General features: G+C 35.3%; 1 protein-coding gene across 1 annotated transcript; it reads left to right on the top strand.

The window, feature by feature from the left end:
• Nucleotides 1-552: 552 nt before the first annotated feature.
• Nucleotides 553-15495, top strand: LOC132131728 (ankyrin repeat and MYND domain-containing protein 1-like). The gene is made up of 16 exons (XM_059543821.1): nucleotides 553-1079; nucleotides 1905-2051; nucleotides 2137-2573; nucleotides 2903-3119; nucleotides 3335-3511; nucleotides 3647-4305; nucleotides 4785-4956; nucleotides 5434-5574; nucleotides 5657-5803; nucleotides 7914-8021; nucleotides 8236-8367; nucleotides 9620-9733; nucleotides 9844-9994; nucleotides 10983-11103; nucleotides 11185-11339; nucleotides 15124-15495. The coding sequence occupies exons 1-16, from the start codon at nucleotides 945-947 to the stop codon at nucleotides 15273-15275; spliced, it is 3165 nt and encodes a 1054-aa protein (XP_059399804.1). The 5' UTR covers nucleotides 553-944; the 3' UTR covers nucleotides 15276-15495.
• The last annotated feature ends 1213 nt before the right edge of the window (nucleotides 15496-16708 follow it).

The raw sequence follows: 16708 nt of genomic DNA, 5'->3' as shown, positions 1-16708 counted from the left end.
TATATATATATATATATATATATATATATATATACATACATACATAATGTAAGGACATTCATTATCACTAAGTGTCACACATAATTGTGGCAATGATATATTATAAATTATTGGACTTATTGGGTTTAATTGGACTTTCAGGCTGGTCTAAAGTATATTTAGGTGGTAAAAGCACCCGGACCATCAAAATTGTTTTTCTTAATTGGAGTGGCCTATCGTAGTCTTTATTTCAGCTCTTTATTCGACAGTCTCAGAATATCATTGATTCTTAATTAAATGTTCATCTCTTTGTAAGGCCACTCAAGTGCGTTCAGCCACTTGTAATGTATAACCTGGCGCGTATCATGTTCTTACACACCTGACAGACGCCAAACGGGTCAAGAAAGCAGATTAATTATGTAGTACGTCATTTAGATAAGTAAAAATTGATAGCCCGAATGCACTGTAAATCGCTTTGGATAAAAGCGTCTGCTAAATGCATAAATTTAATTTAATTTTAATTTAATTACTGGCGCAGCTATGGATGTGGATGTGCGCGTGCCTGCGTGTGAGAGAGAGCGCGCGAGAAAAAGCTTGCGCGTGCACGCGCGTCGCGGTTGCTTAGTTGCGCGGCGTTGATCTACTGCAGCAGGTCACCCGAGACACAAAAACATACCAACGATAGACACGTGTTGATTTGAAAAGGGTAGCCGACCTTTGTCATGTATATTATGCCATGAATAGACCATCTGGAGTACCTTATCTTACAGAAGAAGTCAATTAATTGAGGACTTTATTTTCGCCTGACGTGTAGCATTTGACTCACGACGAGCAATTTTTACGAGTGAGTCGCCTCGTCATGGTAACCATCCGAAGTTAAACAATAAATTGTATGTTTCCTAGCGCTCACGCTCTGTGTGAATAAGAGTTTATGATATGAACTGAATAAGAAAGATAAAACAGTAATGTGGGGAAGAGAGAGTTTTTGTAAAAGAAATGGACATGACATCCAGGAATGGCCGGATGGATGTAAATATGAAGGAGAATTCGTGAATAACCTGAAGCATGGCACTGGTGTCTTCACATGGCCGAGTGGAGAGGTATGTTTCACTACATGTAACATGATAACTTATTATGGTCTGTTGATTCTAAGATAAAGTTTTAAGTTGTGAACTCATTATTACACATTAATTGTTGCACTAACATGTTTGATAAACAATTATACAACGTAATGTTACGGAGCTTATTTTAAAAACGTCCAGTATGACCTTCCAGATCTTAACTGGATCTAATAATTACAATCAACAGTGTCATCATTTTCACAGGCTGCTGAATTTATATATTCAGTTATTAGAATAAAAATACCAAATATTATTATCTTTTTTTTTTTTTTGTAAAAATTTCAAATAATATAAACATTTTTTAAATAATTTTTAATTTGATAATTTTTTAGTCTTATTTTGTATTTTAAAATTTTCATTGATTTATATATTACAAAAATAAACACTGAGTAATAATGTTCAAGCCCGTTTTTATTTATTTATTTTTTATTTATTGCAAAATCAACAAATTGGAATAAATATAAAATAAACCAGTTCAGATAATATTTAGTTGTAGTTGAAAAATCATTCATTTTAATTAATTTATATTTGCAGGCCCTTTTTGTACCTTATTCATGGAAAGGGGCAGAAATACACCATTTGATATGTGTGTGTGTGTGTGTATATAATCAAATGGTGTATTTCTGCCCCATCTATCTATCTATCTATCTATCTATCTATCTATCTATCTATCTATCTATCTATCTATCTATCTATCTATCTATCTATCTATTAAAAGCATATTTTTATTGCTCTACTCTTCACTGTAAAAATCATTTAGTACTTTCCACTTTGACACTAAATTATTGTCATGTTTTATTTCAGTTCTACAAAGGTTCATTTTTTAAGGATTATCGTCATGGGAAAGGCCTGTATTCCTGGCCTGATGGATCCAAATACACAGGAAAGTTTTATTTGAACCGAAAAGAGGGATACGGAATACAGGTTTTCCCAGATGGATCAACTTTTGAGGTAAATAATTCATAGCTCACTAACAATAAGGCTGCTTTTATCAAATAATAGATAGTGAAAGATAATCTCTTCTACTCCTCTACAGGGTCTGTATCACGCTGATGAACGCTTTGGCCCTGGGGTCCTGACTTACCCTGATGGGCGGCAGGATGTGGGTCTTTGGCACAGAGAGAGGTTACTGCAACTCTGCACCACACTGGAGGGCGGCTTCAGTCTCGAGGATTTCCCAGAACACATGACCAGACTGCCAAATACACACCTGAAACAACCTCAACGTCCTCTCGATATGGAGTCAAGTAGAGACACTGATCAGGGTCTGTCAGACGACGAGGACCGTTTCATCCTGCCTCCAGACATTGAGAGATATTCCACAGATTCAGACCACCTACCCGTCCCCAGGAGTCTACGCCAGGAACTGGACCTTCACTTTTTTGGTACGAGTGATATCAGCACAGAGCAGCAGTCACCACTGACAGCCTTGCCGCTACAGCAGCGCATGAATGCACAGATTCAGAGACACAGGTGAGATGAATGATTTATTTATTTTTATTTTATTTTAATTTAATTTATTCAGTATTTAGTACTATTAATTTTTTTTTTAAATAGTTAAAAATATTTTAAATATATTTTAAATGTAGATTTTAGAAGTAGTTATATTTAAATTTATTTGGCAGACAATTTTATTTAATTTAATATTTTAATTCATTATATATATATATATATAATGGATTAAAATATTAAATAAAACACAATTGTATGTATATATATATATATATATATATATATATTATTATTATTTTTTTTTTTACATATACCTTTATTTTATCCATATCATTTTTTTTCTCTCACAGATTTGAGACAGGCACATTAGACTGGGATGTAGCAGCAGTGCTGAATATGACCAGGACTGAGTTTGGACCCAAAGGTCCCTTGGAGCTGAACTCCGAGAAGCTGATCAAGAAAGCTTCAAGTGGTGAATGCAGGAATGTTTACCGAATTCTCAGAGATGGAAAAGTCCATCCTGACGTGAGTGACGCACGGGGACATACGGCTCTCATAGCAGCCACGGTAAGCTTCAGTTTAAGCAAGATCTCAGTAGAAAATGCTAATTGTAAAATGCTTCTTGTCATGTAAACAGTGACTAATATTTGCCAGAAGGTGGCAGCATTGATTTTTATTTTTTCACAGGAATGGATAAACAACAGGTTTCAGATCTTTAATAATGACCCACATTAAATGCATGCTTGCTGATGATCAGTGAGGTTTGTTGTGTGTCTGTGTAGGTTAACTGTCATGATGATGTCATCCACATGCTGCTGGACAGCGGGGCCGATGTTAATAAGTTAAATGAGGAAGGCATGTCTGCTCTGGCTGTCTGTCATGTCCTCTACTACCCTCTTCAGTCTTTACATGAGACGCTGGCTGAGAGAGTGACACAGAATATCAGCCCAGAGCCACAGGTAATAATACAGAGAAAACATTAAGGATTCCTAATGGGTGTTTTGGTTTGCTTGTTTTTCAAGCATTTTAAGTCGGATCATTTTTCTCCTTCATTCTTGCTCCAATTTTTTCTTCTTCTGTCCGTTACGCTAAAGATCAAACCTGTGGAAGACGTCTCCCATGAAACTTCTTCAGATCCAGTGACAGGAACAACCAAAGATGAAAGCGACCAAGAGACATTTGAGACGCCAAGAGAAAGCAACCAATTCGACCACGGTCTTGAACCAGAGAACCTCAATGACCTGGAGAAACTTGAAGCTCAAGTAAATGAGGAAATAAATGAAGATGGGATAGTTCCTCGGCCTGACCAACTCGAAGGTTTCAGCAACTCTGAGGAACCTCAACTTCATTATCAGATCAATGAAAATACAGACCCAAATAAGGAGATATTCCTTCAGCTTGAATATAAACAAGACAGACCTACAGAAGAACCGCATGTTGTGATCATGTCAAAATCTATTCAAGTCTTTGATGATAAAATCCCATTGGGTTTAGTATCATGGCGAGAGAAGGACGCAAAGACAGAAGCTGAACCTGAGCAAGAGATGACAAATCCGGAGACTGATGAAAACTTGGAGAGGAGCATCAGGTCAGATGATCCTACCTTTGATTCTGCATGTTCTATGGCTAGTTTTGACATTGACGTCACAGAGGAGATCCTACAGAAGAGTGCTGAGATCCTGTGCCAGACAGCAACAGTGACTCCAACAGACACCCAGGAGACAGTCCGGAAAATTGCTCTTCTGAAAACAGAGTCAGTAGTTTTTTACAGATGTATTTACTGTATCTGAATCTCACAAAATTATATATGGGTAATTAAAAAAAATAATAAATAAAATGAAATGAATTTTTTTTCATGACAGCTAAGCATATTTTACCCAAAATATCTTACGAGTGTAATGTGAATAAATATTTTTTATAATAATATTCAAAAAATATTTAGTGTTTTTAGTTTCTTATTAAAATTTTAAACAAGAAAAAAAATATATATTTTTTAAAATAATATTAATTAAAAACAACTTTTTTAATACATAATATGATGTAAGTTTTTTATGTAATATAATATTATATATATATATATATATATATAAATGAAAATTTAGAATGAGATTTGTTTATGTAAACTGCATGAATTATGACGTGAATGTTATTATTTGGTGCTCCAAACCCGCATGATTTTAATGAAGATTTGAAAGTTGTTGTTTTGTAATCGGCGACTGTATGGTCTGAAAGACACAGGAATCGATGGACTACAATTAAGCTTCTGTTGGAGAGAGGAGCAGACCCAAATGCCTCTACCGTCCCCATGCCTGTCATCTTCCTGGCTATCAAAGCTGCCCATGTCAAGGGTGTCTGTCGTCTTTTGGAGTGTGGGGCTCGTACAGACATCCCTCTACTTCCAGAGGTACCTCCGATTTAATGTCATTTAATTTATATAATTTTTTAGTATTCATTATCACTAATGAATCACGGGGAAGTCGTGGCCTAATGGTTAGAGAGTCGGACTCCCAATCGAAAGGTTGTGAGTTCGAGTCCCGGGCCGGCAGGAATTGTGGGTGGGGGGAGTGCATGTACAGTTCTCTCTCCACCTTCAATACCACGACTTAGGTGCCCTTGAGCAAGGCACTGAACCCCCAACTGCTCCCCGGGCGCCGCAGCATAAATGGCTGCCCACTGCTCCGGGTGTGTGCTCACAGTGTGTGTGTGTGTTCACTGCTCTGTGTGTGTGCATTTCGGATGGGTTAAATGCAGAGCACAAATTCTGAGTATGGGTCACCATACTTGGCTGAATGTCACGTCACTTTATTTACATTTGACTAGAATATCAATAGCAAGGCATCTATTTGGTCATATTTATTTCTTCTCTCTGTGTTCATGACAGCAAAAGGGTCTGTACCCCCTTCACATAGCAGCGGGTTTATGTGGAGCAGAAGGTCCTGAAATCACAGAGCTTCTCCTGCACGCTCTGGCAGATCCCGACGTCAAAGATCAGGATGCCCATGAAGTCTATGAGCTCGATAAGGTCTGAGTAAAAGTTGTGTATAAATATGTTGCAACACAACTTTTTTTTTAACATCTCTAATCAAAGAAACATAAACCCTCAGGACACATTTGAGTCCCAGACCTTTAAAAATCAGCATCTCATGGCCCCTGGACCCGTGGCTAAATTCAGTGGAGCCCCTAATGAACTTCCTCAGGAAGGCGGGAGAACACCACTACATGTGGCCTGCCAAAGAGACAGTGAATATACAGTAAGAATACAACATGAACACTAAAACAACATGATGCTCCTTGGTAAAAAACTGTGTGTATATATATATATTTATATATATATATATATATATATATACTGCTCAAAAAAATAAAGGGAACACTTAAACACACGATGTAACCCACAAGTGTTCCCTTTATTTTTTTGAGCAGTATATATATATACACGTATATACACACTCACCTAAAGGATTATTAGGAAGGAACACCATACTAATACTGTGTTTGACCCCCTTTCGCCTTCAAAACTGCCTTAATTCTACGTGGCATTGATTCAACAAGGTGCTGAAAGCATTCTTTACAACTGTTGGCCCATATTGATAGGACAGCATCTTGCAGTTGATGGAGATTTGTGGGATGCACACACCATTGATTGTAAACCCTAGAAATGGTTGTGCGTCAAAATCCCAGTAACTGAGCAGATTGTGAAATACTCAGACCGGCCCGTCTGGCACCAACAACCATGCCACGCTCAAAATTGCTTAAATCACCTTTCTTTCCCATTCTGACATTCAGTTTGGAGTTCAGGAGATTGTCTCGACCAGGACCACACCCCTAAATGCATTGAAGCAACTGCCATGTGATTGGTTGATTAGATAATTGCATTAATGAGAAATTGGACAGGTGTTCCTAATAATCCTTTAGGTGAGTGTATATATATATATATATATATATATATATATATATATATATAAATTTATACATATATATATACATATATACTAGAGGTGGGCATAGATTAATTTTTTTAATCTAGATTAATCTCACTGTAATCTTGGAATTAATCTAGATTAAAATGGCTCATTTGACTTCTGCCTAAGGCATTCAGAATATGTGTGCTACCCAAATAAAATAATGACTAAAAGTAACGTTAAGTCTTTGAGAAGGGGTTTATCAAGCTAGGTGGTGCATTAGACCAGGGGCTCATCTCCTGTTTCCAGAATGCATCACAAACTGCTTGAGAAAGCTGTAAACTAATTCCACATTGCACAAGGTGCAAACAACCTTACGCCTGTTTCACACATAATCCATCTGCGTTTTGTATTTTTTTACGCACCCATGTTAACGGATTCCAGCGTTCACGTGGTTGCGGTCCGTCAGTGCGTTCCAGGAGCAGTGCGTCTGCAGCAGTACAGCGATCGTTCACGTACCGAGTAGCGGACATCAAATGTGTCCTGTCTGAAAGCACAATGAGTATGAGTCCATGCTGCTTCTGCACCACATACGTTACGCACACGGACTGCATATGCACTGCAGACGGAGACGGAGTATGTGTGAAACATGCGTGCGTCTTGTCGAGGTTTCCATTGGGAAGCTTCTTTAAAAAAAAAAAATTCCCTGAAGCAAACCCGGAATCTTAGCTGCACCCATGTTAGCACGTCTTCTTCTTCTTTGATTTTAATGGCGGGTTGCATGTTAGCACGTCACGTTTGATGTGGTAATTTCACAGTAGGCATACACACAGGTTTAAAGACTCGTTTTCGCCCCCTACAGATTCGGCTAGGTATACATCCGCGCTAAGATATCAAGGTGAAAGTCATCATAGCTCGCCTAGTATAGACCCAGCTCCCAACTCAACTTTGAGAATAGATTGACGGCGATATTTTTTTTATCGCCCGATAAGAGTCTAACGCCGATAACGGTCCACCACTAATATATATATATATATATATATATATATATGCATTTAGCAGCTAAAGAGTTTTGAGTTTTCCTTATTTGGTCATTAGCTTTTCTTGTTTAGTTAATTGATTACTCCCCTCCTGTTTCTGTTCTCCTGATTACTTCCTTTGTGTTAATAAGCCCGGTCTGTTTAGTTCTAGGTTTGTCAGTCCTTGAAGTAAGGTAGTGTAAAGTATCATAGTGTACAGCCAGGTTTAGTTATGTATGTGTTTGTTTTTTGCTATTATCATCATTAAAACCTCTCTCTTTGGATTTTCGTCTGGCTCCCTGCTTCTGAAGATATGACGTGTTACATAAATGAAGTAGACTAATATTTAAAAATGTAAATTTCAATGGAGGATTCAGTTAAATTAATTGGAATTTATTTGTGAATAACAACAATAAGAAGAAGCATTATTTTTCTTTCAGAATGCTAGAGATGTGGTGGCACTTCTCCTTTCTCACAACGCAAACCCCAATAATGTGTGGAGTGGCCATTCACCCCTGTCTCTGGCCATTTCGAGAGGCAACGACCTTGTATGTAATAATTTCTGACATCACTTATTCCGACTGAATCATTTGCAGTGCATCTATTTGCAAGGAGTCGTCTTTTATGGGATAATTAAATACTGTCTGTGTGAAGACACAGAATGAATGTGGAATAATTAGTCATCATTACTGAAGGATGAGGGTGAGAACGTTATGGCATTGCGTTGACGTGCCATGTATATTATCACTGCTGTTTTCCCAGGCTGTGGATGAACTGCTCGCTGGAGGGGCTGATCCTAATCTTCCTCTCACTCGTCATGTGGGCAGCGCTCTCTGTGCCCTTGCCAACATCAGCTACGACCGTGGGCCACATCCACGCAACCAAGTCAAGCTGGTGATTTTGCTCAACTGATTATCCTATCTAGTCTTAAAAGAAAGTACGTGACTGTGCATACATGAAATATGTGACCCTGGAGCACAAAATCAGTCTTAAGTCTCTGGGGTATATTTGTAGCAATAGACAAAAATACATTGTATGGGTCAGAATTATTGATTTTTCTTTTATGCCAAAAATCATTAGTATATTAAGTAAAGATCATGTTCCATGAAGATATTTTGTAAATTTCCTACCTTAAATGTATCACACTTTTTCAAAAAAGTTTGACGATTTTCAAATAGCTGTATCTCGGCTAAATATTGTCTGATCATAACAAACCATACATCAATAGAAAAAAGAAAGTTGAAAAAATTGACCCTTATGACTGGTTTTTGGTCCAGGGTCACTTATGTTTTTGCATAGTGGCTCTGTAGTTGCACTGTGCATTACAAAATAAAAGTCAAAATATTAATTTAAATGTAGTTAGGTTTAGGAAAAATTCACTCTTGTTTGTTGATTTAACAGAAACATTTATAACAAAATATTATTTCATATATTTAATAATAATAATATATATATTTTTTGTGTGCAATATATGGAATAACTTATGTTCATTAATGTAATAATAAGAATATAGAAATTAGAAATATATAAATTATTATATATTATAAAAATATATTTACTGATTTTATAATATTTGATTGTGAAAATAAATGTATATTTTAAATTAATTTCATAAAATAAATAAGTAGATTATAATGTATTATATAATAATTATATAATATAATGATTATAATATAACGTTATTTGGAGATATACATGACTGTTTACAGTTATTAAAGCATCATCTGTATTTTTTTTTTCTTTTTTTTTCTTTCTTATTTTTTTCTTTTTTATTTAACCTGGAAACTGGAAATGGTGTGAGAGATATAAGCAGCTTGGAGCAAAAAAATGGCACCAAAAGTGACAAAAATGTTAATGAAATTTAAAATAAGAGACTAAAATTGCCCTTACTTGAAATTTGTTACACTGAATTATTCTGAAAAAAACAATAAAATGGTTATTTCTGATATTGATAGACATGTTTTGCATTTAATGTTTCTCAGAATCCATTCATGTCTTTCTTTTACACAAGATCAAGTTGATCAGTCGACTCATGTACAGGAACAATTTAGCACCTCAAAAGCTAGTCAATCAAAGAAATAGAGAAAAATAAATGTAGTTATTTCCAATCACTGTACTCTGTTTGTTTCTGTTTCACTTGGTTAAGCTGGAGAAGTTGATCAAAGCGGGCGCTGACATCCTCATGCCTGTCGTGGTGGGCGAGGGCCGCAGGTGCGCTGTGGGAACAGTCGTGGATTACGCACACTGCGCATTCCAACAGGTGCAGCTTTTCATCGCCACTTCATCCCATGTTCCAGATCATTTCAAATCTCATTTATCACCTCAAGCAATTATGATCCCCTCACCAGACCGGTTCTGCTTTCCCACCAGAACCAGCGCATGGCCCACACCCCGTACCATGCCCTCAACAAGCATGAGAGACAAGTCTATAACACCCGCCGGCAGTTGCTAAGCCTCATGGGAGATCTGCTGAGACAGGCGGTGATAAGAATGGAGAAGGAACGGAGCCAAGATGTACTCAGTGAGACTGGCTGATCGTTTCTATAAATGCACAGCACTTTATGGATTTTGTCTCACTGCTTTCAGGGTTTGTGCATCCGTTCAAAGGAGTTAGTGTCAGTTAGTGTCAGGAGTTAGTGTTTAGTTGAAATCACAGGATGCTCACTTTTGTGTTTGTCTGTTGTTCCAGGTGTCAGCCCTACAGACAAGGTTGTATCTACCGGATCAGGATTATTATTATTATTATTATTATTAGTAGTAGTAGTAGTATTTATAATAATTAGATAAATTAAATATACAATTAATAAAATATTTTAGAAACATCATTCTAAATTATTTATAATGACTTTATTTTATAGGTACATTTTTATACATTTATAAGTTATTATAAATATACTTATTCTAATTTATATAATTAGATGAATTTTCATTTAATGAACATACATTTAATTATTTAATATATTCTAAATAATAGAATAATTAATAATAAGTAATAAAGATAATTTATTTTTAATTAATAAATAAGAATATAATTAGTCATGATTACGAATATATTAATGAACATTCATTAAAATATTCTTTATATTCTGAATAATAAAAATAATATATACGCCTAATATGCCTTCCTTTTGGATGATTTAATAATGTTATAAAAATGTACTTTTTAATAATAATTATACATAATAACAGTAATAATCATATTCTAAAATATTTTAATTACTAAATATTATTCTAAATATATTAACAAACTTGTATCTTTCTATAATTTTATAAATAACAATTGTTATAATTTTTTTTTTATAAATGTAGTAATTGTGATAATAATAATAATAATAATTGAAAATATATTTAAATAAAATAAATAGATTTAATGGAACATTATTTGGGGACATGCTGGACTTTTCAAGCCTTTTACAGGATCATCTGTGTTCAAAGAAGCAAAACTCACTTTAAGTTTCACTCAGTTGACAAATCCCAGGTTGCTAATTTGTGTGTTTGTGTTGTTTGAGGTGTCAGTCCCACAGAGAAGCTTCTATGCTCCAGATCAGGAATGACACAGAGTCTGCTGAGCTCTCCTGAGGAGAACAACAGGACCCTCTTTAATAAACGCATCAGTCAGAGAGTGCAGAGGTACTTCACTATTACACACTGCTGCAAACCAAAGTGTTTTTTTTTCGTCTGTGCTGTTTGTGTTAACTGTGTGTCTTTCAGAAAGCAACGCTTCAAATACTGCTATGAGTGCGGCCGATCAGTGGGTGTGCAGCTGTCGGCCTGTAGCCGCTGTCGTGAGGTCTTTTACTGTAGCAAGACCTGCAAAACGAAAGCGTGGGATGAGCGCCACAGAGACGAGTGTGTCCGTGTGCCAGGTTGGTAGTAGGTCTCAATCGACTTGGTCTTGTTTTCCAGCATAAAACACACTTAAAACAAGAACACATTTATTTAAATTACATATGATAATAGTAAAAAAAAAAAAGTTTCTTTTAATTTTGATGATTATAACTGACAACTAAGAAAAATTCCAAATTCATTATCTCAGACAATTAAAATATTACTTAAGACCAATACAAAGAAAGGATTTTTAGAAATCTTGTCCAGCTGAAAGGTATGAACATGAAAAGTATGAGCATGAACAGCACTCAATACATAGTTGGGGCTCTTTTGCCTGAATTACTGCAGCAATGCGGCTTGGCATGGAGTCGATCAGTCTGTGGCACTGTTCAGGTGTTATGAGAGCCCAGGTTGCTCTGATAGTGGCCTTCGGCTCTTCTGCATTGTTGGGTCTGGCATATCGCATCTTCCTCTTCACAATACCCCATAGAAAGTCTGTGGGGTTAAGGTCAGGCGAATTTGCTGGCCAATTAAGAACAGGGATACCATGGTCCTTAAACAAGGTACTTTTAGCTTTGGCACTGTGTGCTGGGGTCAAGTCCTGTTGGAAAATGAAATCTTCATCTCCATAAAGTTGGTCAGCAGCAGGAAGCATGAAGTGCTCTAAAACTTCCTGGTATACGGCTGTGTTGAGCTTGGATCTCAGAAAACACAGTGGACCAACACCAGCAGATGACATGGCACCCCAAACCATCACAGACTGTGGAAACTTTACACTGGACCTCAATTCAAGTTTATTTGTATAGCGCTTTTTACAATACAAATCGTTACAAAGCTACTTTACAGAAAATTATGTTTCTACAATATTTAGTAGTAGCTTATAAGTGGTGACTGTCAGTTTGTGCACGAATGACAGGATTTTTAGAAAAAAATAATACAAGACGTAGTCAGCCAGATGATGAACGTTATTAATATTATTAATTAATAATTATTATATGATGCAGTCACACTTGTAGCAATATTTGTTAGTTCTGTTGTTGATTCAGGGTTAGCATCATCTGGGGTCCTCTGAGGGTCAGCATCATCTCTTCTTAGATGTTCTGGATCCAGACTGGAGCTTGTGTAAATCCTAGTTACACAAAACATAGAAACAAATAGAGACATAATTAGCATAGCTGCTGATCCAACAAAGTAAAATTAGTTTAACCCAAGCTAATGAATAAGAATGCACATTTGATCAGATACAACTTAAGTCAATATTTAAGGGATGCATTATTCGAATGCTTGGCGAAAGAGATGTGTTTTTATCTAGATTTAAACAGAGAGAGTGTGTCTGAACCCCGAACATTATCAGGAAGGCTATTCCAGAGTTTGGGAGCCAAATGTGAGAAAGCTCTACCTCCTTTAGTGGACTTTGCTATCCTAGGAACTACCAAAAGTCCAGTGTTTTGTGACCTTAGGGTGCGTGATGGGTTGTAGCGTGGTAGAAGACTAGTTAGGTACGCAGGAGTTAAACCATTTAGGGCCTTATAGGTAAGTAATGATAATTTGTAACTGATACGGAACTTAATAGGTAGCCAGTGCAGAGACTGTAAAATTGGGGTAATATGATCATATTTTCTTGACCTGGTAAGGACTCTAGCCGCTGCATTTTGGACTACCTGTAGCTTGTTTATTGACGAAGCAGGACAACCACCTAGAAGTCCATTACAATAGTCCAGTCTAGAGGTCATGAAAGCATGAACTAGCTTTTCTGCATCAGAAACAGATAACATGTTTCTTAGCTTGGCAATGTTTCTAAGATGGAAGAATGCAGTTTTTGTAACATGGGAAATATGATTTTCAAAAGACAAATTGCTGTCTAATATAACACCCAGATTTTTGATTGTAGAGGAAGTAACAGTACATCCGTCTAGTTGCAGATTGTATGTAATCTACAAGATTATGTGTAGTGTTTTTTGGTCCAATAATTATTATCTCTGTCTTATCCGAGTTTAATTGGAGAAAATTATTTGTCATCCAATCTTTTACATTTTTAACACACTCTGTTAGCTTAGATAATTTAGAAGTTTCATCTGGTCTCGTTGAGATATATAGCTGAGTATCATCAGCATAACAGTGGAAGCTAATTCCGTATTTTCTAATAATATTACCAAGGATATTTTCTAGTAATATAAATAAGGATATTTTCTATAATATTTTCTAGTAATATTACCAATATTACCTCAAGCAACGTGGACTGTGTGCCTCTCTTCCTCCAGACTCTGGGACCCTGATATCCAAAGGAAATCCTGAATTTACTTTCATCAGAGAATATAACTGTGGACCACTCAGCAGCAGTCCAGTCCTTTTTGAAGCGAGACGCTTCTGACGCTGTCTGTGGTTCAAGAGTGGCTTGACACAAGTAATGCGACAGATGAAACTAATGTCTTGCATACGTCTGTGCGTAGTGGTTTTTGAAGCATTGACTCCAGCTGCTGTCCACTTTTTGTGAATCTCCCCCACATTTTTGAATGGGTTTTGTTTCACAATCCTCTTCAGGGTGCGATTATCCCTGTTGCTTGTACACGTTTTTTCTACCACATCTTTTCCTTCCCTTCTCCTCTCTATTAATGTGCTTAGACACAGAGCTCTGTGAACAGCCAGCCTCTTTTGCAATGACCTTTTGTGTCTTGCGCTCCTTGTGCAAGGTGTCGATGATCGTCTTTTGGACAACTTTCAAGTCAGCAGTCTTCCCCATGATTGTGTAGCCTACAGAACTAAACTGAGAGACCTTTAAAGGCTTTGCAGGTGTTTTGAGTTAATTAGCTGATTAGAGTGTGGCACCAGGTGTCTTCAATATTAAACCTTTTCACAATATTCTAATTTTCTGAGATACTGAATTTGGGATTTTCCTTAGTTGTCAGTTATATTCATCAAAATTAAAAGAAATAAACATTTGAAACATATCAGTCTTTGTGTAATGAATGAATATAATTTACAAGTTTCACTTTTTGAGTGGAATTAGTGAAATAAATCAATGTTTTGATGATATTCGAATTATATGACCAGCACCTGTGTGTGTGTGTATGTATGTATGTGTATACAATTATTGATGTATTGATGAATTAGATGAATGTATATATAATTATTATGCATTATTCAAATTAAAACATTTCTCACAATATTCTCATTAATGTGAAATATTGGCATTTTATTCATGTATAAAAAAAGTACAATCCGTATAAATGAAATAAATAATTTAAACATACTAATATGTGGACATGCATGAAATTAGTTACAATTATGAAAATAAAAATGATTTACCTGTAATTAATTAAATCCATAAAAATCTGTCCTTTAAACAAGGTTAGTTGCATAAGATAATAATTGTTTTTCAGGAATACATATTTTATATATTAATAAATGTTTTATTTGTATTACCTTGTGGGTCAAACGTGATATTATACATCAAAAGTTTGGATTTTTTTGAATGATTTCTGAAGGATACGAGTAATAGCTGCTGAAAATGTAACTTTGCATCACAGGAATAAATGAATTCTGCCATGAAATAATTTACAAATAAATGATGAGAGAAGGTTTGTATGCACTATATGAAGCAGATTTGTTAGAGGATTTGTTTTTAAAGCAGAGTAACGGTCTTATGGGATTTCATTTTACTCTTGATAGAAAATACATAACCAATATTTTCTATTTATTCAGGATCTGATACAATGGGAATTATAATCTCAAAATGGCTAAATATCAGCTGATTAATTGGCCAGAATATTGGTTTATTATAATTAACTAATGTAATGCATAATGTTTTTGTTGTTTTCACAGCGGTCAGTGGAAAAAGCTTCAGAGATAAATGTGCATCTATCGGACCATGTTCACCTCTGTCCACCAAAGACACTAAAGGCAAGACCTTCCACCTGAGCATGACCCCAGAAATACAGGAATATGACCCGAACGAGAATTACAGTTTTATTTAGAACATGTTTCAAAGGCCAGTGAAACATTAGCTGTGTAAAATGTTACAGCGTCACATTTCAAATTTTCTGAAAAAAATGAGACTTTGACTTGTGCAAGTTCATGGTCTGGTAGAAATGAAAGGAAATGATTAAAAAACACAGACAATTTATTTGAACAAATGTGCATGTTTATTATATAAAATAGACCAAATTTATAAAACCATACCTCAAATAAAATGCTAGTGCTGAAATATGAAAAAAATCAGATGTTCCATAATCTACATCTCTGAATGGCCTTGGGTGAATGAGTGTGTGCTCAATCTGTCACTGTCATATGAAACACATTATGCTTGTGTTTGAGTCCTTCTCAATGTCCATTCATTGAGTCATGCGATCGACTTAGAGTTTGCTTTTCATTTATATTGGACAACCGATATTTCATGTACATTCTCAACTGCGTTTACTTACCACAACTTTTTACATGTTGTATCTGACAAAACCATGTCCTTGTGCATTCAGCTCTAGTTGTGCTTTAAAAAATTTAAGAAACATGTAAATCGTTTAACACTTTTAAATGCAACAGTGTCTATATGCTGATATAGTGTAAGACATTTTGTAGGAATGTTTTTTTTTTTTGTCTGATCAAACATTCAGAAAAATCGTAACATTGTGTTTGTATATCTGATTCAGCTCCTTGGAAATGTTTTAAAGCGTCACTGCCACAAGTCTAATTAATCATATTGCTCTGGAATCAGTCGTGAAATTGTCACTATGCCTTACAAGCTTTTATTAAAGGTGACTTTTTATTTTAAAAGTAAATTCTGTAAATGACTGCTTCCCATTGGCTTTGGCTATAATGAAATTCCATTCAAGGCAAATCATATTCAAGGCTGACACATGCTTCTATTTAACTTGCCATCAGTGCTTAAAATACTCCAGACGTGACATTAAAAATATGAATTTGTACGCAGCCATGAGTTTTCAAATGCAGGTTTGCATTGGGTTGAGAGAAGCAAATATTTTTTGCATTCCTGTCATTCAGACACTAATTGTTTTACATTTAGATTTCTTTCAAGAGAAATACATGTCTCTGTCATATTTCTCACCAAAATCAGTGGAAAAAAAATATTTTGTATTAAAAATAAAGCCTATTTCTTTTCTTTCTTTCTTTTATTATTATATTAATTAATTAGCTTAACATTCTAATGTTTTTCATGATATTTAAATCAATAACAAGTCAAGTTCTAATTAATTTTTTTTATTAATGTAAAGAGAAAAATTCATATTATAATGAAAATAATCCTATTTGGAAACAATATAAAAAAAAAAAAAAAAAAAAATCGGTATAAATAATAATAATAATAATAAACTACCATTATGTGTTCTTGTGTGATTTTTTTCTGCTAAATTAGAAAAATTATGAAACAATTGAAAATAAATTCTTCTTCTTATGA

The sequence above is a fragment of the Carassius carassius genome, chromosome 48 (assembly GCF_963082965.1).
Source record: "Carassius carassius chromosome 48, fCarCar2.1, whole genome shotgun sequence".
Classification (NCBI taxonomy): domain Eukaryota; kingdom Metazoa; phylum Chordata; class Actinopteri; order Cypriniformes; family Cyprinidae; genus Carassius; species Carassius carassius.
This window is presented reverse-complemented; position numbering and strand designations above follow the sequence as displayed.

Bases quoted from the DNA above. Each gene is read 5' to 3' on its own strand.
- LOC132131728 (XM_059543821.1), top strand. From the start codon at position 945: ATGTGGGGAAGAGAGAGTTTTTGTAAAAGAAATGGACATGACATCCAG. The intron at 3,512-3,646 runs GTAATAATACAG...GTTACGCTAAAG, and splicing joins ATATCAGCCCAGAGCCACAG to ATCAAACCTGTGGAAGACGT. The intron at 9,995-10,982 runs GTGAGACTGGCT...GTGTTGTTTGAG, and splicing joins ACGGAGCCAAGATGTACTCA to GTGTCAGTCCCACAGAGAAG.